Source organism: Penicillium alfredii (genome assembly GCF_028826965.1).
Source record: "Penicillium alfredii strain IBT 34128 chromosome Unknown utg000001l_segment0_segment0, whole genome shotgun sequence".
In the NCBI taxonomy this organism is placed as follows: Eukaryota; Fungi; Ascomycota; class Eurotiomycetes; order Eurotiales; family Aspergillaceae; genus Penicillium; species Penicillium alfredii.
Window position 1 is genome coordinate 496,161 of NW_026622698.1, and position 26,761 is coordinate 522,921.

At 50.4% G+C, this 26,761-nt stretch overlaps 8 protein-coding genes across 8 annotated transcripts; 4 read left to right on the plus strand and 4 right to left on the minus strand.

The window, feature by feature from the left end:
* Positions 1-547: 547 nt before the first annotated feature.
* chsF (chitin synthase CHS3) lies at positions 548-4,284 on the minus strand (the record flags this gene model as incomplete). Its single annotated transcript, XM_056650772.1, has 3 exons — positions 548-636; positions 707-1,512; positions 1,562-4,284. 3 exons carry the CDS (start codon positions 4,282-4,284, stop codon positions 548-550), a joined length of 3,618 nt encoding a protein of 1,205 aa, XP_056515622.1.
* Positions 4,285-6,758: 2,474 nt separating this feature from the next.
* chs3 (putative chitin synthase activator (Chs3)) lies at positions 6,759-9,014 on the plus strand (the record flags this gene model as incomplete). The annotated part of the gene is made up of 3 exons (XM_056650773.1): positions 6,759-8,622; positions 8,687-8,908; positions 8,971-9,014. 3 exons carry the CDS (start codon positions 6,759-6,761, stop codon positions 9,012-9,014), a joined length of 2,130 nt encoding a protein of 709 aa, XP_056515623.1.
* A 1,050-nt stretch (positions 9,015-10,064) lies between these two features.
* NUU61_000190 (DUF2855 family protein) lies at positions 10,065-11,552 on the plus strand (the record flags this gene model as incomplete). Its single annotated transcript, XM_056650774.1, has 3 exons — positions 10,065-10,188; positions 10,348-11,168; positions 11,247-11,552. The coding sequence occupies 3 exons, from the start codon at positions 10,065-10,067 to the stop codon at positions 11,550-11,552; spliced, it is 1,251 nt and encodes a 416-aa protein (XP_056515624.1).
* A 348-nt stretch (positions 11,553-11,900) lies between these two features.
* NUU61_000191 (uncharacterized protein) lies at positions 11,901-14,244 on the plus strand (the record flags this gene model as incomplete). The annotated part of the gene is made up of 5 exons (XM_056650775.1): positions 11,901-11,967; positions 12,074-12,187; positions 12,277-12,591; positions 12,654-13,484; positions 13,538-14,244. 5 exons carry the CDS (start codon positions 11,901-11,903, stop codon positions 14,242-14,244), a joined length of 2,034 nt encoding a protein of 677 aa, XP_056515625.1.
* Positions 14,245-14,398: 154 nt separating this feature from the next.
* Positions 14,399-14,634, minus strand: NUU61_000192 (uncharacterized protein; the record flags this gene model as incomplete). Its single annotated transcript, XM_056650776.1, is given in 2 exon segments — positions 14,399-14,506; positions 14,521-14,634. 2 exon segments carry the CDS (start codon positions 14,632-14,634, stop codon positions 14,399-14,401), a joined length of 222 nt encoding a protein of 73 aa, XP_056515626.1.
* Positions 14,635-14,642: 8 nt separating this feature from the next.
* Positions 14,643-14,955, minus strand: NUU61_000193 (uncharacterized protein; the record flags this gene model as incomplete). The annotated part of the gene is made up of 2 exons (XM_056650777.1): positions 14,643-14,761; positions 14,790-14,955. 2 exons carry the CDS (start codon positions 14,953-14,955, stop codon positions 14,643-14,645), a joined length of 285 nt encoding a protein of 94 aa, XP_056515627.1.
* A 5,462-nt stretch (positions 14,956-20,417) lies between these two features.
* On the plus strand, positions 20,418-21,985 carry NUU61_000194 (ribokinase; the record flags this gene model as incomplete). Its single annotated transcript, XM_056650778.1, has 2 exons — positions 20,418-20,440; positions 20,935-21,985. The coding sequence occupies 2 exons, from the start codon at positions 20,418-20,420 to the stop codon at positions 21,983-21,985; spliced, it is 1,074 nt and encodes a 357-aa protein (XP_056515628.1).
* Positions 21,986-22,041: 56 nt separating this feature from the next.
* NUU61_000195 (MFS quinate transporter) lies at positions 22,042-26,316 on the minus strand (the record flags this gene model as incomplete). The annotated part of the gene is made up of 9 exons (XM_056650779.1): positions 22,042-22,835; positions 22,899-23,667; positions 23,731-23,864; positions 23,920-24,248; positions 24,425-24,842; positions 24,912-25,056; positions 25,109-25,224; positions 25,275-26,140; positions 26,198-26,316. The coding sequence occupies 9 exons, from the start codon at positions 26,314-26,316 to the stop codon at positions 22,042-22,044; spliced, it is 3,690 nt and encodes a 1,229-aa protein (XP_056515629.1).
* Between the last annotated feature and the right edge of the window lie 445 nt (positions 26,317-26,761).

The following is a 26,761-nucleotide window of genomic DNA, read 5'->3' on the forward strand; positions in this document are numbered from 1 at the left end:
GGGCGCGCATTGATACCTATTGGGCAGCACTTAGGCTGAAGTGGGCCACTTTTTTTTGGTCATCCTAAAGTTATTAGGCCTTGTTATTGGGCGAGGAATATGGAGAAGAGAGAGAGAATGTGTGTGTGGCTGTGTTGAACAAGGAGGCTGCAATACTCTATGCGGCTGGCGCAGTCAAATCTAGGCATCCAATCCACAATCTATCCCCACGAGATATGGGGTAATATCGTGACGTAGGTACTTTAATATCTGAGGTATCATATTTCACATTGACACGTAGATCAAGTTCACCGCCGTACAGATAAAGAAAAATAAGAAATCCCACAAAATCAAGATATTAGCACACGTTAGATGGTGAGATGGCTCGTCACTCGTGCAACCCCGTAAGCTCCAAGCGCAAAAATATAAACATATCAACCAGATCAGAAAAAGTAAAAAAAAAAAAAAAGGTAAACGCCTGGCCCCCACTCCCCGAGACGCGGTATGTAAAGGTACAGTAATAAATCACATCGAAACAAAGTAATCATGCTCCGTAGGATCGTGACCGTTAGTAGTCCGAATATGTCTCGTAGTGCGACGAGTATCCGTTCCCGGGGGCATGCGGCTGTGCCCAGGCACTATTGCGTAGACGGCGCTCTAAACAAGGTATGAGTCAGCAATTGTTCTCGCCGAAAGGTCAGGTTCGAGTTCGGTGTTTATTACTCACCCTTTTCAAAATCGCGCCAGCGCTTCATCGTGATCTTGGTACTGTCGAACTCGCCCTCGGTCGCACCGTGGCCCTTGTCCTTCTCGCCGGCGGTCTTCCGCGTCTCGCCCCAACTGAAGTCATCGAATTTCCAGAATGCATACGTGGGCAACACGAAGTTCCAAATCGGCAGGGAAATCAGATATATCAGCATCCACAGAACGTAGACCAGGCGATGGGCCGTCACGACGATCAAAACGCCCGGTAGACCCAGGATCAGGGCCAACAGGACCAGCGGGATGACCTGCACAGGTTTCTTGACAATGGAAGAGATGACGACGTAGAAAGTGAAGGCGATAGCGGCCGGAAGAACAAGGGTGCCGACAAGCTCGATGAAGATCACGAATTGCATACTGAAGCAGAAAGTGCCGCAAAGATCCCGGACGAGAACGAGCTCGAACAGGTTGTGCACGGTACTATTGATCCAGCGACGGCGCTGTGAGAGGAGAACCATGAACTTCTCCGGGACAACTGTCTTGCACACGGCCTGCGGGACGAAAATCTGCTTGCGCTTCGGGAAGGTCTTGAGCATCAACGTGGTGAGGTAGCGATCCTCACCAAGAAGCAGCAGGTTCTTCTTGTGCAGGGTGTCAACGACATTCTCAGAGTAGTGCTCAACGATGTCTGGATTAGCCAAGATCGGCACCCAGTAGTTCTGGCCGCCTTTGGGTGCTTTGATGCGGTACATGGAGAAACAGCCTGGGAGACAGGTCACACCGCCGAAGATGGACTCGAATGATTTGGCTTGGTGATGGGAAATAAAGTATCTGGGACTGTCAGCGAATTATCATGCATACAGAAAAAGATCAAACATACTCAAAAACTTGGATCATAGTCACCCAGCTCTCGGTCTTGTTGGCGATCTTGGTCTCTCCACACAACCCCATGATCTCCGGGTCTTTGACCATGGCCGAGATCATATGTGTCAAACTGTCCGGGAACACTTTAGTATCGGCGTCGACCATCAAGACGACCTCGTAGAAATCCGGCGGAATGCCGGTAACATTCCACATGCCATTGAACATCTCAAACTCCAGCTCGGTCATGCGCTCATCGAACATAACCTTTTGCAAGAACGACATGAGAATGATCTGGCTGTCTCGCTTGCCCCGGTTACCCGGTTTGGCCTGTGTGGATTCCTCGGGCGTGCCGCACTTGACAACTAGCATCATGGGAACACGCTGCTGCTTCTCTGTCGGGATGATCGAAGTGTCGCCATAATCATAGAAGCCTGTGTACACCTTGGCCATGTTGTGGCGCTTGGAGCCGGTGGCCACAGCCACGTAAGAGAATGGCTGGACGTCCTCCGGTGCGACGACATGGTCGCTCATCATACGCAATACAATCTCGGGGGTGGAAAACTCCTCGCCCTTGCCTTTGATGATGCCGTCGCAGATTACTACAATCGTCTTGTGGCTGTTGGGGTAGTCGGTCATGGCAATCGAGTCCAGCGTCGTCCGGATTCCTTCTTCACCCTCCGAGTAGCAAGTTACCAAGCACAGTGAATGGGCCAAGGGATACCCGAACGGCTGCCACTCGGGAGGCGGCTGCGGCACGACAGCTTCGTGAATGAACCCAGCCGGCCCAGGACCCTCGGATTCGGACAACATGGTTGGATAGCCAGACTCCTGAACTGGGCCAGCCAAGCTAGTTCGACTCGCTGCAGGGTTGTGGCGAGAGTTTTCGGCGCTCAGCGTGCCTCCGCTGCTGTTGTGGCTGGCTTTGTACATGGTTCCACTATTGGTTGAGCTGGGCATCAGACGGGAAGTCGAGTTCTGGCTGGCCATCGTGATGTATTGTGGGCGTTGCTTGCTACCCCCGCTGCCCACAACGTATGGACTAGAGAAGCGAGACGTGGTTGGCAAGAAGCTGGCGCGCTTACTCGTCCGCTCTGGCACGGGAACGTCGGTGATGCGAGGAGCGGGTCTGTAAATATCATTGGACCAATCTTCAATCTGCTGGTTACGAGTTCGGGCATCGGACGCCATACTCGTTTTCTGGGCAGCGAATTTAGGCGCCAGGAACCATTGGAAGAGCAGCGCAAAAGCGAACTTGACCACGACAATAGACAGAATGAAAATCAAAGACACGTAAAGCACGACTTTGGACGCAATGCATCCAACGGTGTCGGTGTCGATGCTGCCGACTTTGACAATCTGGGTCAGACATTTGCCTATCTTCTTGCCCTCGCCGCTTTGTAGGTAGTAAGTGAGATCAACACCACGCACGGCGGGATTCTGGCGCAGATGGTCGAATTTCGCAGGATATGATACCTGACTCGTATTGAACCAACGGAGAAGGTCGAGATCAAGCACATTTCCCGAGTACACGGCGAGATTCCGGCTCTTGTTCTTGGTGTCTTCCCACGTGTAATACACGTCCCCGGAGCCTCGGAGGTTGTAGAAGGCTTCACGGGCGTGGGAGCCGGTATGGCAGGCCCAGCCCAGGTAGTGCGACACAGTCAGGTTAGGCTCCGACGACCCGTCTTGATTGAAAGCCGTGCAAGGGAAATACCACCCCAACTCACCCTTGCTATTCGTCGGGACATCGCCGTCGGGTTTCGCAGTAATCAGCCCTTTGCAGGCCCCGTTCACTTGCTGGAAGAAAAAGCTGCCATCTTGGCCACCGTACTTGTGCGGCAAATCATACAGAACATTCGTTCCGGCGGGGATGCCAGCCGCGGGGCCGTGGTCGGAACTGGTCAAGTCGTAGGCCTTTCCATGGAATATCATGTAGCCACTCCCGACCTTGTTCACATTGAGACGCACAGGCGGCGTCCCGCAAACCGTAGCCGTAAAACCAAAGGTCAAGAAACCGACGAAGGCGGCGATCATGAGAATCACGCTGATCAGGCCGATCTTCTCTCGCCAAGCGGTCCGCTGTTCTTTTTGGGGCATGCCAAAGCAGCGGAGAGCGAAGTCCGGAATTAAACAGGTAAGGAGCGCACAATAGGCGGTCCAGAGATCTGGCGGACGACCTTGTTCGATGGCCTTTTGGCGTCTTCTTTCCTCGGCCACAGCTCCCTTGGTCACCCGACGAGGCTGCCTCTTCTTTTTCTTGGACCGATGTCGGCTCGGGACCCGATCCATGGGTTTGTTGACATTTCCTCGCGCACCGTACAACCCTTCCTTTGCTTTCATATCCATGCTCCGCGAGCTGTTCGTCTCCGCCTCCCCGTCCCGATCCAGGAGTGGGTCGTTTCCTGTAGTAGAGGGGTAGGTCGACATTTGATGCGATCGCTGCCGGTAATGGTAGTTGGGGTGGTCATGGTCGAGGCGACGACGCTCCGGTTTCACGAGACTCTTCTTGCGGCGAAGGTCCCCGCCCCGCTCCATGCGCTCTTCATCGATGTCTAGGGGCCGTCGCTGGCTGTGCGAGTGGCGGCGCCGGTGTCGGTGGGCGGAAGGCGAGGTGTTGGGGCTGCTGTCGGTGTAGGCACCCGTGTCGATGTCGCGGCGCCGTCGACGGGAAGGCTCGCGGAATGCACGGGCTTCCTCGCGGCGAGGAGAGGCCTTGCCAGGTCTCTGTGGCAGAGACATCACGCTCCTACGGGGGAGAGAGACTTGAGTCAGTCTATCGCTAGCGATGACGCTAGACCAGCGCACGGCGAGACGTACTGTCAAAAGATTCCGATCATCCGCGACAATCGCGAAAGAATGCTGGGGACAGTCTATTTGCGATTTGTCGACTGGAACATGTCAAATGCGACCCACAACCGATATCGCCAGATCCGAGACAGCAAAAGACAACAACAAAAACGGAGAAAAATGCGACGAAAGTGACTTGTCGCCAGGGAATCAAAACGAAAGTTGGGAAATCAGTCGAGCATTGAGAGATCGCAGAGACTCCGATAGAGTGCAGACAAAGAAGCGAAGGATGTGGTCGGCCGGTGCAACGGACCCTCGGTGGAGAATAAACAAGTCCCACTGTGGACGTCAGCGATCGACGGGTCAGTCAGATCTGGGTCAACCCAGTCAAGAGATGGACATATATTTTGAGGGCTAAAGAATCAAAGAATGAGAGAAGCAGAGACTCGGAAAATCAGAGAAGCAGAGCATCCCAGGCAGATGTCTCTCGGGAAGGTTTGTGATGGCCTCGCCTCCTTTCTGGCTTGGCAAGAGTCACCACACTGTGCCTTAGTATTCTTAGTATATAGTATATTAGGATATTAGTATTATTTGATTCTTATGATTCTTATTATTATAATAAAACCCTAATTACTCTCCCATTAATAGTCGATATCACATTACAGCCTAGATACCACCGAATCCACCAGAATCGATCTGTCGCTTATGTGCTGGATGTCTCAGAGTGATACGGGGATACCTGGGTAACCATTTTCATGTTATGATAGTATATAAATTATAATATATATTGATTTTGAATTCCCCTATTCTGTCCTTTCATTTCACCCCGCACTCAACATCCCGTTCCCTAGGTATACATCGATCCTTCCGTCGAGTCTGTTTTTGCCATTCAAGCGATGGTTTAGCAGTATTTAGCCCAAGAACCAATCACACTAGAGACCAAAAATGAAGAATAAACGTATCACAGTCTTCTTACCTCGGATTCCGTGGGAATAGCGCAGACCCGATGGACACAACAACACAACAGGGCCTAGGGTGTTCGTCTTGGTGCCTTGTGTGCATGGGAGCACGCCATCCTGGTCAAGCCACGTTCGACTGGAATGCTGAGGCATATTCTATATTCCCTAGTGGCAAAACATCCTACCATAGAATGTCGGTATGTGATAAGGCTCGCGAGGGATAAACTAGCTATTGGGTTGAAAAACCTGTGAATAACAACATCAATCATATACCAAATCTTCATATCATATCATGAAGTGTACTCGATCCATGAGGCCCATGCGGCATGTTGTGTATAGCGTGCTGCAACCCAGCAAGGAGCCTCCCGGAGGATCCATGGCCGTGCGAGATGTGCATCCTTGGACTATGAAAGTCAATTGTGGTACATCTTACTATAATCTCACTGAATACTGTTATTTCCTTGAAATAAATTCCATTGCTTTTACGTTTATTCTCATTTTTTCCGTCTCTGTATCGATAAAAGACAGCCATAATTATATCCACATACTTCAGTTGCCACGCACCGGATGAGTCGGGCCCTAAAGTATCTCCGGGCCCTAGTGCCATGCATCCACGTCCCCGTTGCTACTAGTACCATGTAAAGTTGTACCCCAGCGTCGGCTCCACCGATCCATGGGTGATCATATGCAATAAGATTATTGAATATTGACCAGCGGTGAATGAATAGCCTGGGAAGAAGAAAAGGAGGTTCGACAGCAGAGAGGAAAACGGAAAGAAAACGAAAAGAAAAGAAAATGCCTGGGTAAATACAGCCAATTTTAGCGACGCGCGGGGCTTGAGAATTATTTTTGGATGCGGAGAGAGCCTTCGGATCGGCGGGGATATGTGGATCGTGGCACAGAGGCATCAGCGGGAAGTAGAGACATGAGTCTAGCCGGTATACGAGAAGGAGTGTTTAGGCTGAGAGCAAGTCAGTGTATACTTCTACCTTACTTGAAGGTGTATTGACTCGATAGGTTTGTAGAATGTCTATAGAATGTCTATAGTCTATAGAATAGGCAATAAGATAATCCTTTATCCAAGGAGTAGACTAGCGACGAGAGAAGTGGAGAGAGCGAGTTCTTGTTGGCTGAAACACCTTGTTTTCTTCTTGCGCCCCTCCCTCGCTTCAAACGTCTTTTCTTTTTTCTTCAAAGCCATCATTTGCTCTTCTCTTCCTTTTCCACTCGACTTGGTGACTGCCCAAAGGTGTACATCTACATTCCCTCCTGACGTGGCCCACATTGTCCCGATAGCCCATCGATAAGGGGATAACAATTCAACGATTTCTCCAAATTTCATTCATGTCCCAATAACCTCGTCTTTCGCGCCTGCGATCTCAGGCGGTGACTTGGTCGTTTCTGTCGTTTCTGGTTCTATTTAGCTGTCGCATTCACATCTCATTTGGGTCTGGCGTTCTCGAGAAAATGGCGAACCCCATGACAAGTCAATATCCCCAGCCACTGTCTTCTCCGGCGCCCGCTTACCTGCGATCTTCACCTCCGATTCCCGCTCCTCCTAAACTCACACCGCGACCCATTCCTCAGCGACCCATCCCTCAGCGACCCCAGAGCTTGAACCTGTCTCGGAAACCAGTCCCAACGTCAGCATTGGACTCGGAGAATGCCTCGGTGATTCAGACTGCACCACGCTCACCCGTCAAGATTGACAACCCAATAAATGTGCCGCAAGCCTCGAGCGCACAGATCGAAACTCTTCGCAATCGCTCCGTGACACCGCAACTGGAGCTTCCCAAGTTTGGGGCCGTGTCCCTCGACAGCCCAGTGCAGCCGCCCCAGCAGAGTTGGAACCCGTCGCAACCACCCCAGAGGGACTCTGTCCAAGCCTCGCACTTTTCACAATCGCATCCGTATGGTCACACCCCCGCCAGCAGCGGATCATGGTCTGTGGTAGATCCGCAGATGAAAGAAGACGGGTATGGCAACCCCAAGAGTGGCTCGTCGCTCGATCGCGAGGGCCAGAACGGCAGCCACAACAGCTCGTCTCGCGGCAGCCTGGACAGCATGGCCCAGGTCTCGGATAACTACGAACCTCTCCACTACCACCACCAACAGCTCGAGAACCCAAACCCGGCGCAGAAGCCGGCGCCGAATCCAACCGAAAACACGGCTAACCTGGCTGCCAACTTTGCCAAACGACGGTCCAGACTCTCTCGGCCACTCTCAATGTACTCATCCTTGTCGGAGGCTGGAGGCCATCGGCGGAATCTGTCGGCGTCGCCCTATCTCCAAGGCCGGTCCTCGTCAAGGAACTCCACCGCTTCACCCGACAACCGATCTATCTCGGTTCTGGATCTCTTGAACACTTCGTACCCCCAGCCCGGTCCCACGGCGGCACAATTCGATAACTCCCATCTGCGGTTATCGGTGGGAAACAACGCCTCATTGCTCAGTCACAAGCAGACGTTCGAGATGTACTTGGCCAATGTCAAAAAGACGGACGAGCCGGCGGTGCAGTATGAGTTTGCAGTGTTCATGCTGAATTCAATGCGCGAGATGCCTTCGCTGGATCTCGACGATCCGAGCTCAATCACTCCCGCAAGACTTCTCCGCGAGGCTCGAACCATCCTGCAACGTCTCGCAGACCGCAGCTACCCATTCGCCCAGTACTACCTCGGAGACGGATATGCTTCTGGATTATTCAACAAGGGGAAAGAAGACTACGATCGGGCATTCCCTCTGTTTGTTGCTGCTAGCAAACACGGCCATGTCGAGGCATGTTACCGCGCAGCACTGTGCTACGAGTTTGGTTGGGGCTGTCGTGTCGATGGCGGCCGGGCCGTGGGGTTCTATCGACAGGCGGCATCAAAGAACCACCCGGGTGCCATGCTGCGCATGGCCAAGGCCTGCCTGGCTGGGGATATGGGCTTGGGCAAGCGGTACCGCGAGGGAATCAAGTGGATGAAGCGCGCTGCCGAGACATCAGATGCGCAGTACAACTCCGCTCCCTATGAACTCGGCGTGATGCACGAGGCTGGATATGGCGACGACGTCTTTGCGGATGCCTCGTATGCGGCGCAGCTATTTACCAAGGCTGCAGAGCTCGGCCATGCGCAAGCCTGCTATCGCATGGGAGATGCCTACGAGCACGGGAAGCTTAATTGTCCTCGTGATCCCGCCCTCAGCATCCACTTCTACACTACGGCTGCGCAGAGCGGGCACCCGATGGCCATGATGGCTCTGTGCGCATGGTATCTCGTTGGCGCCGAGCCCGTCCTTGAAAAGGACGAGAGCGAGGCCTACGAGTGGGCTGTGCGCGCTGCCGGTGCCGGTACGTTATCGAAAGGATATCTTCTCTTTGCTTTCTCCCAAATCTAATGCCTGCTGTCTTTTAGGTCTTGCCAAGGCGCAGTACGCCATTGGTTATTTCACCGAGATGGGGATCGGCTGTCGTCGTGACCCGCTCGAAGCCAACGTGTGGTACGTCAAGGCAGCTGATCAGGGCGACGAGCGGGCCAAGCACCGCATCGCAGCGATCAGAGCCGCTGCAGACGGAGCAAACCCGGTCATGGCTGCTCGCCATGGCCGGTTCAAGAAGTCTGACGGCAAAACCCAGGGTAAGTTTTGCCAACGTGGAAAATAGGAAATATCTCAAAGCATGCTGACTGCTAGATAACAGGAGGCAACAAGCCCGTTAAACAGAAGCGCTTTGTTATTTTCTGAAGCCTCCCTGATCCCTCTCCTTGCATTGGCTCCGGAGACACTATTAATGACCCCAGGCGATGCACCAGATCCCTGCATACCCATATCCAGTGCATCGACTTGCCACCTCTACCATGACCCTAATACATAATCCTGCATACCTCATGCGCACTGGTACTGCGCTGTTATCATCTTGAGCGACTTAATGTTGAATGTTTATAGCGCACCCCCCGGTTTTCACTTCCTATCCTTGGCGTGCCATTTTGTCTTGTTTGGTTATTATTCTCTGCCATGTTTTGTGCTGGGGTGCTATGCCAGTTGTCTCTTGAAGGGCAGAAATTTGAAGCATTTCTTCTGGACAGAATTTCTATATTCTCTTACTAGTCTGGTGGTCTAGGTGATAGTAATATTTCTATATAAAAGGCTTTCTCCTATGCAGCAATGAATGAACCATGCCTTGCAGTTAGGCCAGAAAGATATAATAACCATTCAAGAGAAGGAAATAAAAGAATAGAAGCGTTAATTACCAAGACTAAAAAGAAATTGAGTAGTTGAGAATACAGAAAGAAATGAGACTTTTCTTCATAAAAGAGATCGAAACAGATCTTTTAACCTATAAATGAATACAGAGACACTCAATCATCCAGAGTCATAACTAAGAGGCTAAAAATGGCGTCAGAAATAGCCATGTGAGGTGCCCGATTTATTATCACTAAGCGTTAGTGTACTTTATCCAAGAATCTTATCCATTGAATAGAGCTGACTACAACCTCAAGATCTGCGAGGCACAAAAATATTCAAGGTGAGCACCAGTCGAGAGATTCATAGCTCCATGTCCACGATCCAGAATTTAGTGAGTTAAGCAAAGAGTCTAGTTCTCCCCGCCCGCTGTCTGACGTGGTGACTAGACCAACAAACCAAGTAAGTGAGCAAGCATCCTTATGTTTTGGCCCCAGTGGGGTTTCTCCGTCGGTGAGTTTTTGTGCCCCGGTAGCTCGCGGTACATATAAGAGGGCAGGTCTAGAGCTCTTCTCTGTCGGGTCAAGAAGTCCTTGAACGCAAAGTTCCGCCATGACTGAAGTCCACGTGGTCTCGAAGCTGGATAACCAGCAGCATGCAAGCGTCACGCTGCCAGCAGAAGAGGGCGTGGGGCAATTGGCCGAGTCTTCTATTCGGGTACGCACGCTGCTGGTTAGTTTGACTTCTAACAACCTCAGCTATGCGCGGGCTGGTCATGTTTTACGCTGGTATGCTGTGTATCAATATAGATTTGAAGGAAATCTTCAACCATCAGAGGCTTCTTTCTAACTGATCCACAGGTGGGATACATACCCTGTCTCCGAACACTACCCAGCTCCATACAATGACCCATCCACTTGGGGCATTGTTCCAGCCTGGGGCTACGCAGCAGTCGAAGAGAGCACCATCCCCGAACTGAGCAAGGGAGCAGTACTCTGGGGATTCTGGCCGACATCATCCCTCCCAACCGACCTCAAACTCAATCTCGGCAAGCGGCCCGGCGACTGGACCGAGATCAGCGAGCACCGGCAGCAGCTGATGCCGCTCTACAACTACTACACGACCGCATCAGTCTCCGAGTCTATCTCAGTCATTTCCAACCCCGGTGCTGACTCCCCCTCCGTCCAAGACGAGCGCGAGCGTCTAGCTTGGACATCCATTTTCGGCATCCTATGGCGCGCGGGCTATCTCCTCAGCGAGCATGTCTTCCCCTCGCACCCAGAAAAACAGGCCATCCACCCGCTGGGCAGTGTCGCAGGCCTGGACTGGACAGCTGCCGACGGAGATCTGTCGTCAGCAGTGGTAGTCAGCCTGGCTGCATCGACCAAGACCGGACATGCGTTCGCGTATAATCTGCAGCGAAGACTCATTGAGTCGGCGCCGTTGGGCCTGCTGCAGGTGACGTCGTCGGTGGCGCGTATCTCCAAGGCTGAGGGTAACTCGCCCAAGTCATTTCCCTCGAAAATTATCGACTATGCGGATGTCGCGGCTGAGACATCGGCGAAGTGGATGGCAGACCTGAAGCCGTCCAAGATTGTTGTTCTTGACTTTGGTGCTCGCTCGAATGCTCTGGATCAATTTCTGGATCTGGTTAAGAAGGATCCTGTGTTGCAGTCTTCCAAGGTGATGATTGTCATGATTGGTGGCCAGCAAAAGGTATGATCTTCTCTCTCTCTCCTTCACGAAGTATTTCTGGCGTGTCAAAAGCCTTTTCAATGACTTGTTTTTCAATAGGTGTATACCAACGAGGAGCTGCAGGCGGCCATGAAGGCAATTGCGGATCTCGGCAAGATCCAATACAACACATCGGGCGTCCAGGAAACTCTGCTGGAGACTCTGGGCTCGGAAGAGTACTATGGGGTTATTTCAAAACTCTGGGATGAATGGCTTGTGAATCGCCATTTGAATGTACCCGGATTCAACATTATTTGGGGGAAGGGGATTTCTGGGGTTGATGGTATTGAGGGGGGCTGGGGTAGGTTGAGCCGGGGAGAGGTGGGCTCTGAAGAGGGGTTAGTGTATACAGTATCGAGGACGTGATGGACGTCACTGCTCAGACGAGAGACCATCGGTGAGACAAAAAAGCCTCAGGCTCTAGCTATCCCAAAGAGGAAGGTGGGCACTGCTGCCTGCAGGCAGCAGCTCCTTCATGCCTGCAATATCAGGCCAGATTTAGTGCTGCTCAACTACTTTAAGAGGCATCGTCCCTCATGTTTCCATGTTGTCCATCAATTGAGTTTTTCATGGAAGAATCACTCTCCTCATCCAAGTTATCAAATTCATCTCTTCGTTCTTGACTCCATTGATATCTCAACCCAATTCGAGCATTGGCCAACTTGCCCTCTTCCATCTACCAACTTCTTCTCCATTACCTATATGCTATTGCAAATGGCCCGTAAAGGATTCAAATCTCTTGTGGTCGCTGTCAGTGGAACATTTCCTGGGTACAAGCAAGGTATGACCCGCAGTTCTATTTTGGATGATACCCATTCATTTCACACATACCCATGTCTTGTCTTCCTTATGCATGAGTATATCACTAATCTTCGTGTCCGGTGCAGGCGATTTGAGAGTCCTAATCGAGGAACATGGGGCTCTATTCACCCCAACTGTCACAGCCGAGTGCACCCACTTGGTGACAACTCAGAAGGATGCAGACAAAAATAGTGTTAAGTGTGAGTTCCCCACATGTGTAGTTTGCCGTTTGTTGGGCCTGCTCCAGATTGAAGGCTTTTCTTGCCGATATTGACCAAAGAGCGTTTAGACCAACAAGCGTGCAATCTAGACAAATGTCACGTTGTCACTCTCGACTGGTTGCTCGACTCGACTCGAGCAAAGAAATTGCTTTCAGAGGTTTCTTATGTCATTGCTGCAGCCCAAAAGAACTCAGGTGCGAATAGCACCCAGGTTGATTCAGGAGTCACCGAAAAGCCTGAGGCAAAGAAACGTAGCCTGGAACAAACCAACGGGGATGTGGGCGATGCCAGCAAGAAGCAGAAAGATTCCCAAAAGGCTAGCTCAAAGTCTTTGAATGTTCCCATTGACGAAGAGTTCTCGCCGGAGTCCTCTAATTTTCATTGTGCGGCTCAAACTCTCCCTCCGTCTGGGAAAGACGCTGGTGTGCTGATGTTCGCTTCACAGTCCCCACGGTGCACATCGATGACGCCGGGTTGATTTGGGATGCCACACTCAACCAGACAGTGGCTGCCGCCAACAGCAACAAATTCTACCGTATCCAGCTGCTGGTCGGCCAAAGTAGAACGGAATATATAACCTGGACTCGCTGGGGACGGGTCGGCGAACGAGGTCAGACCGCGCGTCTAGGTGATGGCACACTGCAGCAAGCAATCAAGGAGTTCGAACACAAGTTCAGGGAAAAGACAGGACTGAAATGGGCTGACCGACTCAACACCCCCAAGAACAAGAAGTACATGTTTCTTGAGCGCAACTACGAGGACGATGAGGAAGAGGAGCCACCCACCAAGGACATGGTCAAGAGCGACAAGCCGAAGGTCGAAAGTGTGTTACCGGAAGCTCTGCAGAACTTGATGTCGTTTATATTCAACCCGGACCATTTCCTCTCGGTCATGGCGTCGATGTCTTATGATGCCCAGAAACTGCCTCTGGGAAAACTGAGTGATAGGACGCTCAAGACAGGTTTCTCGATTCTCAAGGAATTGGCAGACCTGATTGCCACCCCTGCACTTGCTGCTTCTAAATATGATGCGGGTTATGTTCCCAACATTGAGAGCCTGAGCAACCGTTACTTTACCACTATCCCTCATGTTTTTGGTCGAAATCGGCCCCCTGTTCTCAGCACCGATGCCCAGATCAAGACAGAGATTGAACTGTTGGAGGCGTTGACGGACATGGACGTGGCAAATGAAATCATGAAAGACTCCAAGGAAGCAGATGAGACTCACGAGCTGGACCGCCAGTTCCAGAGCCTCGGCATGGAAGAGATGACTCCGCGTAGGTTCTTCCTACTCATCGATGGACTGGGTAAGGTAGCTGACAATGGACAGTGGATTGCAACTCTACTGAGTTCCATGAGCTCGAGCGGTACTTGAACAATTCACGCGGCGCAACACACAGCCTTCGCTACAAGGTAGATGGTGCTCCGCCGAACCCCCAAATAGTCGGTATATTGACAAATTTGCAGGTCATCAACATCTTCCGCATCGAGCGCAAAGGCGAGAACGACCGCTTCGCATCCTCCCCCTACGCAAACCTCCAGAACAGCGACCGCCGACTCCTCTGGCACGGGTCCCGCAGCACGAACTTCGGCGGCATCCTAAGCCAAGGCCTGCGCATTGCGCCACCCGAAGCCCCCGTCAACGGGTACATGTTCGGCAAAGGTGTCTACCTCGCCGACACATCGAGCAAATCCGCAAACTACTGCTGTCCATACAACAGCGCCAACATGGGCCTGCTTCTTCTCTGCGACGCCGAGTTGGGAGATCCCATGCTGGAGCTCTATAATGGCGACTTCATGGCCGGTGAGAATGCACACGCCGCTGGTAAGGTTGCGACGTTAGGCCAAGGCCGCGCCATACCTGGTGGCTGGAAGGATGCGGCCTGTCTAAACCCAGCGCTTCAAGGAGTTAAAATGCCCGATGTGGCGGCTTCGCTGGGGAATGATGAGAAGGCGTGGCTGCAGTACAATGAGTACATCGTGTATGATGTGGCGCAGATTCGGCAGAGATATCTGTTTCATGTTCACATGCGTTGAGGCTAACTTGGTGCATTGTTTCTGGAGTGTTCAGGCTGGGTATACCGAAATGGAGTTCTGCGTGTTTTTGGGGGCATGGCTTTGTGATGATGGCATGTTAATAACGAGTATTTTTATGGCATAGCTGCGGAAAAACACCTGGCTCTTTTGCAAGCTACATTCGCCGACCAGTGTAGTCGGTGCAGGCGGGTGTGGATTCGGTGCTTCGCAAGCGTCGATCTGCAAAGGCGAGCGACTCTTCCATGAACCGATCGAGGTCGAACTACTCCGAGATACCATGCTCCTGAAGCTTGCGAATGGCAGATCTCGTCCAAGTGACGCAATTCTGTTCCGGCCGAGCACCCTTCCAAGGAAGTGGAATCGTTTCGAGAATGTCGCTGATTCTCGCATACTTCACATCATTTGGCACCTTGCCCAATCATGATTCTTCCGAGAAAATGGCCACTCTTTTCCGGTTTGACGTTCGCTTTTTCTCGACAGAGCCAGTTATTTTCTGAGTTGAGGTTCACTCTGTTCACTGGGTCGAGAAGGATTCCATCGCTCACGTCGAAAGCATAGCAATCCGACCCCTTTGAGTTCTTGAGAGAAATAAGAACCCCCCTTCCCCTCCCAGTGGTAGGCGGCGTGGCCAAATTGCTGCCTGCCTTCGCTGAGGGAGAGGGCATCCCGCTGATGCAGTGATGAAAGGAACACTTGACGTTTATTGGTCATCGTCAGGATATAACAGGGCCAATATGGTCGGAAAGACTAGAAAATAGACACAGGCAATTTCTTAGGAAGCACTAGGGGAAGCTAGGGAGAGCAAAACTACTAGGAAAAAGGCACAGAAGAGAGAGAGAATCAAATTGTCTATAGGAGAGAAAAAGAAGAAGCGAAGCTATCTGCTACCTACGTCCGCTGCGGGCGGTCTGAGAGGCGGTGGAGAAAGGCTGGCAGAAATCCAGTCCCAACAATAAGATATAGCCGTCCCCTCGAGTCGGACCCACAGCATTTTCAGCTGTTAGCGAATAATCGCAGGAACGGCCCACTCGTCCTCCGATATAGGTTTCTGGCGGAAACAAGTATACTTCGACAAAGTAGCTAAGGCGAGTGACGATCACTGACTCTAACGCCTTAGCCAGCGTTTCGAGTAGTGAAATTGGCCTATAGGCCTTCGGTATGGTGTAATCGGCTTTGCCTGGCGTACGAATAATGACGCTTAGCGATTCGCGGAACCGTTGCGGCGAATAGCCTCGCTGTAGGCAGACGTCGAGTAGCTGCGTGATGAACCGGAGGACTGTTAGAAGCTGAACCGCTCGCTTGAGCGCCACATTTGGTATGCCGGTTGGCCTAGGGGTAGAGAAAGAGGCTGTTTTCTTGATCGCTTCGACGACCTCTTGTGGCGAGATCGATTTTGGTATATCGCCCGCTTGTGGGTATAAATCGTTGATATCAGAGATCGGCGTTATCCTCGTTTGTGTCTGGCTGGATGCAGCGGGTGGCAACAGGACTTCGAGGCTCGAGCCCGATGAGGTATTTCCGGAAGTGTTGGCTCTTGGCAAAGAGCTCTCTGATATTATCAAACTCCCTCTCACCCGTCATACAAAATTTAACTTGGATAACCATATACACTCTTGTCTTGTCCGTATGGTATACGGGTCGAATCAGCGAGCGTGCTGGAAGCGAATTCGATATCACTATGAAACTGTATCGCGGTCTTTACATATTTTCACCTGTGTGCTCTAGTCCTTTTAATCTATCTCTCTTATACTAACAAAAAGAAACTAAACCTTTATATTTTATTAGTAATTTAATTGAGACTAATTATATTTATTTTATTTTAGTACATATTTTCTAAAATTTTATATAGTTTAAGAGAGAAGAAGTGTTCATTAATATACCAGAATAGGTATAAATTTCAGTCCTTTTTTCAATTATTTAGTAGGTTTAAAAATACCAGGACTGGTTATTTATGCAATCGTGAGTTTTCATAAGAGCCTATTAGGGGCGTAAAGTTGGGCTCTGCGGGAGTCTACGAGTTCGTTATATTAACATCCTAAGAATACATCCTCCAAATTTCGAGCATATCCTTTGCTCCAATCATTAGCCTTCATGAACCATGCTAGAAGTATTGCATCAACTGATTAGCCATGCCATGCTCGCTGGTCCAATGATTCTCTTAGGTGATGTTCTCAACTTACCCAAAATCAATAAAGCAAGGCTATTATCATTAGTGTCCACCTTATCTGGCGTTTGGGAAAGTAGTTTACGGCAATTCTTCCAACTATAGGCCGCTATATTTGAGTGCGGAAGTGTCCAGTCTTCATCTGTTAAAGGAAAAGGAAAAAGATAAAATTATTCAATTAGCTTTAGTGATAGATAGTAGTGATCATCTTACTATTAAGGCAAGACTTACAGTGAAGGAGCAAATGAATCAACTCGTGCAGAACTGTACTGCTAAGGAACCATCTCCAGTGATCATCTAGGTTCTGTAGTTCTGGCCTCTTAGAAAGGCTCCAATCGATCAATCGGTCATCGCCAATTGTAATCCCTCCTTTATCTGTAGAAGAAGCTGCTCGCTTGCAGACGATGATATACGTCCCGTCTAGAGTTATACCGCGCAGTACGTTATTCGCGCAAATATGTACACCTTCGGGTAACCATTCGGCTGCTCCCGCCTCCTTAAGGACGGGATCTATGATACAGTCAGCCATACAGAGACTTCCAAGGTGACTGCTTAAGCTCCATTTGAACACAAAAGGTGGTCAAGAAAGGAAAAGAAATTAAGCGCGGCTAAAAGATCCCAAAGCATACCTCGATATTGGAAAGTCTTGATTTCGTCTTCAAGCTCTTTAGGCACTGGAGTTTTAAGTCTTCTCCCATCTTTGAGGATGTCGTATCGCTCGAGATGCCCATCTCCACAATAAATAGCGGGTGATTTTACCAAACGCCTCTTGAGGGCGGAGTTGAGTTTTTTAACCCCCGCTGTAAAATATCGTCCAAGTTAAGCCAGGTCCGAAGGGAAAAAGAAGAAAGAGAAGAGGAAAACGTTTTTTTTCTTACACTGAATAGTCTGCCAGCGTGGCTGGTCTATAGCACTTCCCCTCCCAGTATTTCCCTGGAGGGCGTAAAAGGCCATATTGGCCCTAAACTCATCAAACGGTTTGGCTTTGCCTTTTGAAACCGCTTGCATCAGCTTACCGGCGTTGCTGGTCATTTTCCAGGCCTCGTTAAGGGCCATCGACATCTCCTTGCTCATAGAACCTCGGTCTCTCAACACTCCATCGCGATCCCATTCTTTGACATTGCGGCAGGATTTATGAATTAACTTAGCCTCTGTGCCACGTGTCCAGATACTAAGCAGAATTGTCAAAAGACAAGATATCCGTAGTATCCAGCTCAAGTCAGGCATAATAAAGAGTCATCGGAAGACGAGATTCCAGGGGTTGGGGGCGGTAGAAAGAGGAGGAAAAGGGAAGCATGTATATTAATACATCAGGGGCCTGCTAGTTATATGTAGGGAATAAAGCTCTCACGGACCTATCAGAGTCCTACAGTCAACCCCCGGTGGGTCTGAACCCCACTAACCCGTAGGGGCCCGCTTACGTAGCATTTTTTTGGGGCCCTAGCTAGGTATTGATAGGGGTACTGTATGTACCTCCGGGATGGTCATGGCTCTCCATCTGCATTGACGGCGCTTTGTGCGAGGGTCCGTAAAGATTTTGTAATTTTATAAGGGGCTATTTATGGATTACGTGTCGCTATAATATGCGGCATTTATTCAAGTAGCTAATAGTACCGAATATAGTATAGTGTATATATGATATCGAAATAGGACTAGCTCTTCAGTTAAAACCACAGGGCCAGCAGTGCGAGTATCTTTTATTATATCAAAATTATGAATATCGTGATAGGGTATATGTAGGAATAAATTTAACTAACTAGCTTATATGCCCCCCTTTTTTGAGAGAAACAGAGAAGTCTTCTAGGTAGGAATGCTGATACGAGTGGTTCTTTGGCCCCTATGCAAAACTGAAGGAATGGCCAGCAGGAACTAGCGCAGTTTTATGCTCTTTGTAATTAGTTAAGGGGAATAGGTAAAAAGGGTATAAAAGAGGAGTAGGGGAGTAAACTAAGATAAAACAAAACAAAATGCGAGTGACAAGTTTCTTTACCTGGCCGATTGTGGCCATCCTCGCGCTCAGCATTTTCCATTGTTGAAGCTATTCCCTATCATTAGTCCAAACAATCCTTGAACACTAAGAAAGGCCCTGGAGGCAGAACTCAAGGAACTATACTACTACCAATACGACGACTCCGCTGGCGAAGGCGTAACGACCTATATAATCGATAGTGGCCTAGACGAGTTTATCCCGGAAATTAAAAATCTACGAAAAATACCCCGTTAGTTGCTTCCTACAATATAGCCACCAGACTGTGATAATATAAAAAATAACCCGATAGATCATGAAAATTGTATTGTATCCCTTATCGCGGGTCCTATATTTCGTAGGTAGTAATTATAAAGATTGCTATATAGAGGAAAATATATTCTTTAGGGAAGGAACAATACCTATACTCAAAGACTAGTATAACACTTATAACCAAAATTTCCTAGAAGCCATAGATTTAATTATCAAAGATATTAAAAACCGTGATCTTTAAGGTAAGGCAATTGTTAACATAACTCCTCTTGCGAGATAATATTATATTACAGCAAATTTCAAGCCTAAGTTTAAGCGGTAAATAAAGGAGCTTGCTAAGCTAGCGCTAATCTTAGCTGTAATAGGCAATATCAACCTTCGTCTTAAAATAGACGAAGATATAGCTATTGACTCTTATCCGCCTTTGTGAAATAATGAGATCCCTTATATAAAAGTTGTGGGTATAGCTGATAAGTTTGGAAGAAGCGCTTAGCTATCAAAAGATACTCCTCTAGACGGTCTATAGGCAGTTAGTGATCAAATGAAATATGTAAGCAAAAAAGAGTTATTATAAAGAAATTCCCAACGGGAGGAATTATTACCGGGCACATCTTAGACGTAGGGAACCTCCTTTGCTACGCCCCTAGTATCTGGTTTTGTAGCTTATATCGCTGCCTTACCCAAAAATGGTCTCCCAGACCCTAGGCCAATTTTAATGACTAGGTTTCCGCGTTATAGGACAAGCTAGTTAAAAGCTCCTGAGTCCGGCCATGTGCTCCCTTGAGCATGATCGGGCGGGATGAAGTACCGCTTATTTCCAACCGGCTTCTGGTAGAGTGTGACGATGGCCTTTGAACCTAAGAGTGGATGCGTTATTACGTGATGCTTTTTTTTTTCTTTTCACTAGGGCAAACTACTATATAGTATAGCATATAGTGAAAGATGCAAATTTGGGATGACTTGGTAGGAATGAAAAATTAGCAAGTTCTTTGCCTTATCTTTATACATCAATCAACAACACCAGACCATATGCCCAGCTGGGCTGAATTGCCTGGCACACAGCTTCATAATCCTGAAACCGGGACGAGGTAGACCTAGAGTATTTACAAAAATGATCCAGTTGCTGTCAGCAAGCTTCTAATTCCCCGACAACCGTTCGAAGTACCACTTATTGACTAGCCGTCCGCTGGAGTCGGACCCACAGCATTTGCAGCTGTTGGTCCTCCACATAGGAACGCAAATTTCATTCTGTTTTTATCATCTCTACTATCAAAATGCTCCTTGTTCAGGCCTGTGAAGCAGAAAACCCCCCACCCCCCAAAAAAAGCCAAAAATCGCAACGCTAACGCGCGAATTTGATGTTCCCTATCATCGACTCTCGCGCTAGAATTCATGGCCAACCACCCAAAACAGCCAATATCGCAGCTAACAAAGTACTATTCTGCGATTGTATTTCTTTTCGCTGACTGTTTGCTAATACCAATACTGCGGGCCGCTATATTATCTCCCATAAACTCGGATTCGGTCGATCTGCTACAACCCGAATACAGGTTACACCTATATATATAGAGGGATTACAGAAAGTAATCCAAATATACCCCTTTTTATAACCACCAGAATCTCGCTTCACAGAGCCGGGAGGGCAAGATAAGGGACTTTCATTTCCAAGTGACATATGGACACTGGCATGTACTATATGGGATATCTTCGGATCTGGCCCTCCCTTTGAAGCATTCCCCATTCTCTGAGGTTACGACCGAGCACGTCGAGATGCTGGGGAAGCTGCCGGATCGGTGGTGGAGAAAATGGGAGGAAAGAAGTAACTGGGATTCTGTCTGTATATTTGCAGAGATCTAACGACATAGTTCGAGGGTCAAGCCCCCGAGCCAACATAAATCTTTCAGAGATCTCGATGTATACATCGCTTTTTTGGGCTGGGAATAGACGGTGCTAACCAAATTGGGCGATAATTGGCGTCGGTCTAAACCCATTCGGTCAGCCCCGTGGCTACGATTTCCCAATTGGGCGACAAGCCTCTACATGATCGAAATAGGGCATTTACACTCACATAGACGAATATTTGCCATCCAAAAAAGACCCGGTGTGTCTTTTCTTCTTTAATTCAATCTTTCTTAAAGTAAACTTTTCCTCTATTTACAATCTCTCCTACATTTGCACGCCCATAACAACCCTGTCAATCTCTCACTTAACTCATCCATACTTCACTATATTTATCGATATCAAAATGGGCATCAGAGACACACACCTAATACCAACCCCCTCCCAGCCCAGCCCCCCACGTCTGCATCATTGGCTCCCTAAACATCGACTTCGTGACCTCCACCCCCCGGTGCCCCGGCCGGGGCGAAACCCTGACAGCAACCTCGCTCTCTGTCAGCGGCGGCGGCAAAGGCGGCAACCAAGCCGTTGCAAGCGGGCGCGCCTCATTCACATCGCACACAACCCAGGACGTCACCGTCAGCATGATTGGCACCGTCGGTGCCGACGACGTCTACTACAGCAGCCTCCTCCAGCCCGCACTACAGACCTCGGGCGTGAGCACGGCGCAGATCGAAGAGTTGAGTGACACGCAAACTGGGTCTGCGAGTATCATCGTGGAGGATGGGGTTGGGGGAGAGAATCGCATTCTTGTTGTGCCGGGGGCTAATCATGCGGGTATGATGTGTGATGTTGCGAGGATTGTTGCTGCTGTGAAGGATCAGCAGAAGCCCGAGATTGTGGTGCTGCAGGGTGAGATTCAGCGGAATACAGTGCTGGGCCTGTTGGAGTATTTTAACGGTGGTGTTGTGGCTGATCACCGCGCTCATGTCATCTTCAATCCTGCTCCTGTCTTTCCGGAGGGAATCCCTCTTGCGGCGGTGCAGCGTACCGCCGTGCTGATCATGAATGAAACGGAGGCTGTTCAAATGGCGAGGTCTCTTTCCGGTCTGCCTGTTGCCGGCTATGACCAGTCAACCGAGGCTGACGATCTGCGGCCCGAGGAGCTGGCGCCACAGTTCCATGAGGTGGCCCAGGTGCGGATTGTGCTGATTACCCTCGGCGCCAAGGGCGTGTACTACTCGACACGTACGGGCCGGCGGGGAGCTGTGCATGGGGTGAAAGTCCCCAAGGTCGTCGACACCACGGCGGCGGGCGATACCTTTGTCGGATACTTTTCGACGGCGGTGGCGCGGTTCCTCGCGACGGGAGCGACGCTGGATGCATTCGATGATGAGATTCATAATGCCGTGGGGAAGGCCAATGCTGCTGCTGCGCGTTGCGTGCAACGACGGGGCGCCATGCAAAGTATTCCATTTGCATACGAGATGGAAAGTTAGGGAGACAAGGAATGGAAATAGACAAGTATATAGATAGACAGGTGGGCTTTTTTATTTCAAGAAAGAATAGAATCTTCATTCCCTTCTCCTTCTTCTTCATCATCACATCGAGCCACATTCCACGTATCGCGCAATTCTTGAGTCTCACCATCCAACTTCATCCCTGTCATCGCCGTGACCCTGCGCAGCAAATCCAATACCACAGCTTGCTGCGACTCATGCGTCATCTCGCGCGCAATAGCCAGCAGCCCAGCAACGAAGATCGGATCCCATTGCTCAGGCGTGTCGTTACTCGCCGCGATCCCCGCAATCGCCTGCGCATGCCAGATATGCGAGGTGAAGCATCGCGGCCCCGGCAACGACTTCAGCAGGCGCGGTTTATGAGTCAGCAACAAGAGCGAGGTAATGTGGTAAACGACGTTGGCGACCAGCGCCATGGGCGTCGTGAAAATCAGGATTGGAAATGACGAGTCGTGCTCTGGGTCGATGGTGTCGGCTTCGCCGCCGCGGATGTCGACGATCTGTTGTCCGTCTACAGGGCGGTCGTTGTACCATTTCTGGCATTCGGTCCAGAGAATTGTCCACTGGGATAGGAAGTGGGATTGGCGCAATGAGGGATATGCGGCCAGTTCGGGAGATGTAGTCGTTGTTTGTGGGGAGGGGGCTTCTGGGTCGCCGTGGATTAGGGCTAGACAGTGGCCGAGAAGACAGAGGGACTTTTTGTAGATGCAGTTCACGGACTGGGATTGGGTTGGGATCCGTGAGGATTGGGTGTATGAACCGTCACGTTGGAGAAATGATCCGAAGGGAATGAGTGGTGCTTGCGATGTGACAATGGAGGCTGCCAGATCTGTAAGGGCAGGTTGTCAGTACTTTCTTGTTGAAGTTTTGATATGCGATTTTAAGAATTTACCAATCCGAAAGTAGAGCCAGAACAGCGCTTCACTCAGCTCCTCGCTCATAGCCACTGATGGTACGCCACCAACCATATCCATCTGATGCGACAGAAGAGCCCGCCAGCTTTGTGGTCCGCAAGGCAAGAGTTCTTGCAGCATCAAAAGTGCCTGTCCAATCCCTCTAGCGAGTTCAGGCTCAGATGGCAGAGCTCGTTCCGCTTTGTCCCGAAATTTAGAGCTGTTATCTAGATCTTTGGTGTCCGGGCATAGAGAAAGAAGGGATCTGTGGCCCGCGGCCAAAGCGAGGACAGCAGCTTGTAGAGGCCGATTCGTGCGGCAGAGAAGAAGGGTCTTAATTCCCAGTGCGCAGTCTGGGTCCCCGACATCAATCCAGGGCGCGACGCAATAGCGGAAATGGCGCAACAGATCTGTTTCCTGGTTGGCGGTTGCAGTAGTAAGTCGCCGTGTAGATGTCTGGTCACTAGAAATTAATTTTGGAAATTCCCTGTAGGAAGGGCTGTTCAGGTAGTTGTTCTCTGGGGTTGCTCCGCTGCCGTTGAGAAGCAAGCTCGGTGCAGATTGTAAAATTGGTGGCTCAGGAGAGTACACGGATGGCGCATTCGAGATGAGCAGATCCTGCACTTCGACAGCACGCCGAGAGTCTCGGGTACTCGATGGAGGAGGTGTATCTGGTGCATTTAGGGTGTCCGGAGGCGCCGGTGTATTGCTCTGAGGATGAACTATGCTCTTTCTCCCTTCGGACACCAGGGGCGAGTCATCCACGAACTATACGACATCAGCTAAACCGATCTCTATATAAACGAATCTCACTGCAGCTATTCCTCTCACCGTGATAGCTCCATACGCCTGTCCCGACCCGCCCGTCTGCCCCGACTTGGGCGGCACAAAAGCCAAGTCCGATTTATATTTACAGACAAAGCCTTTGACCTCGCAGTTGGCACAGCGCGGCTTTTTCTCATCGCCTGCAAGAATTAGCACCTAAAAATAGAAGAACAGAACAGAACAAGATTCATCAACACAACGGGTAGGCACACATTTCCTGCGCCTTTTGCGACACGTTAAACAGCCCGTCCTCACTCGCTGCTTGCCCGCTGGCGTGGGCTTCCGGGGCATCGTAGAATCTGGAGATATAGCCACCCGCGCGATATGTGAAGAAATCCAAAAACAAAATGCGGAGGCTCCGGCATCCCCGAAATGTGTTGGGTTCGGCGCTTGTCCGGAGGTGGCCGATCCCAACCGTGCGATGCGGGTCTGTGGGGCATGAAATCACCGATGGGGACAGTCGAGCCGAGGGGATGGAGAATGGGGAGTTCAATATTAGGATGTTGTATTTAAGAGGGTTTTTGCTAGGTGAGAGTTTCGGACGCCACCCGAAATGAGAAGAATTATAACAGAGGGATTATCCAAGAGACTGCTACAATGATGTTGATCGCATGTAGCCCTAAAAGAATGTTCAAAATCTTCCAATTTGTAGAGCCATCTCATTGACTTGTTCGTACCAATCTAAATATGCTCGATATACTCCTTCTCCTCCTTCACATCCAACCGCGCCGTCGCCACCCCCATACGCTCAACAAACGAAGTCAATCCCACATCACGCTGCGCTTCCCGTAGAAGCTCCGCATCCTGCTCGCCAGCCTTACTCTTAAAGATGCGGTCCATCTCCTCAAGAGTAGCATTCTTGGTCTCAGGCAAGAAATACCAAACCCAGCAAATGCCAATGAGCAAGAAACCCGCAAAGAAGATATACGTGCCCCACTCCCAGGCCTGCAGCATCGGCGGCACGAAGAAGGCAATGGCAAAGTTGTTGATCCAGTTGCTGGACGCACCGATCGAGGCGCCTTTGGCGCGGATGGACAGGGGGAAGATCTCGGAGACGAGGGTCCAGGAGACGGGGCCCCAGGTGGCCCCGAAGCTGGCGATGTAGAGCCAGATGAGCGCTGCAATACAGAGATTAGCCATCTTCTCGGGTATTGTAAGAGACAGGCTTTTTGGGCATCGCCACTCACCAACGGCGGTCCAACCGGCCGCCACATGCGACGGCCAGTCGTGCTGGAATTTCGCCACGATCACGCCCACGATGACCATGCTGGCGAACATCACCAGCGATCCGCCCAGGAGCATGGGCTTGCGGCCGACTCTGTCGATGACCAACTACTCACTATTAGTACGATCACATTCATTGAAGTCAGAACGTGAGGCTTACCATCCCTGGCACAGTGCTTATGATAAATACCACGCCGGTAACGCCAGTTGCCAAGAGAGCGATGGTACCGCCAGTCAGCCCAAGACTAACAAAGACATTGGACGCATAGTAGATAACTGGAAAGGTGTCAGCAAGGAATTCACCACCAGATAGTAGAACAACATACTCGCATCAATACCACTCCACTGCTGAAAGAACATAACCAGCCACGCCGTGGACACGCGCTTGAAGTTGTCCATGGACCGAAAGCAATTGGCATACTGCGCGATCTGGTTCATCACGATACTGCTCTTCTCACGCTCCGCAAGCTTTGGCGACGCCTTCGCGAACGCGCGTTCCTCAAAGACAGCCTCAGCCTTGATCTCAAGGTACTCGACCTGAACCATCTCATGCTCAACCGGAACCTTCCGCATCCATGCCAACGTAGCCTGAGCTTCCTGTTCACGGCCCTTCTTGACAAGCCAGCGCGGCGAGAAAGGCATGAACCAGATCCCGCACGCCAGTGCTGCAGCCGGTAGACCCTGGATGATGGAGGGTAACCGCCACGCAAGATCAGACTGCGTGTCGCCAGTCCCGCCGATATAGTTGCTGCCGTACCCAACCCAAAACGACAGCATGATACCCAGGATCGTGGCAAACTGGTAGAACGAGACCAGCAGGCCGCGCATCTCGGGGGCAGCCAGTTCTGCGTTGTAGAGAGGGCCAACGCCGCTGAAAAGGCCCACACCCAGGCCCGTGAAAAGCCGTCCTGCGTACAGGAGGGAGGGGTTTCCAGCTGTGGCGCCAATGTACAAATAACTGCCGAGGATCACCCAGCAGCACGCGATGAACATGGTGTACTTGCGCGAGATGATCTCGCCCAGGATGCCTGCTACGAGGGATCCCACGATTCCTCCCAGCTGCAGCACGGAGGTGAGCCAGCCTGTTGCGGTGGACGAGGCGACGACCGATGGGAAGTTTGCAGTGAAGCGGGTCATCACGAGGGATTGGCCCAAGACGCCTTGCTGGTAGCCATATTCGAAGCCGCCAAACCTATCTAAGTATAAATATGGGAGGTTGCATCCAAGGGTGATGTCTATTACTACTTACGAGGCGAAGAAAGCGATGAAGAGGACTTTGGGATTCTCCAGAATCGACTTCCACATGGACTTCTTTGCCAATTGGATGCGCGGAGCAGCCTCTACATCCACGGATGTGCGGTCCGTCATGTTGACGGTGTTGAAGGCAAGGTTATATAGTTCAATGGGTGGAGAGGGAAAGAGAAGATTGAGTGTATTCAACGGAAAGGAAGAGAAGCTCGAAACCACAATCCCACGAGGACACAACTCCATATTTATCTTTTCCTCTGCTAACCCTTCCCCAGCTACGTACGCCACAAAATCTCTGCGTTCCCTAGTCTTCTCCCGAGTCGCGTGGAATATCCCTAGACGCGACAAAAATGCGGAGGCAAAAAGAGCCTATAGCACAAAACGTAAAACGTGGAGCACGCCAATACTAACCCAAATTAGACTATTGGAGCCTCTGTTGCCCGATTTCAGTCTGCAAATTTAGGCTGGGGGATATCCACTTTGACTTGACGAGTGGAGCCGTCCCCGCTATTCTTCTGCGGGAGGGTTAGGGTTACGAGCAAAACACATTTTTTTTCTTCTCAAC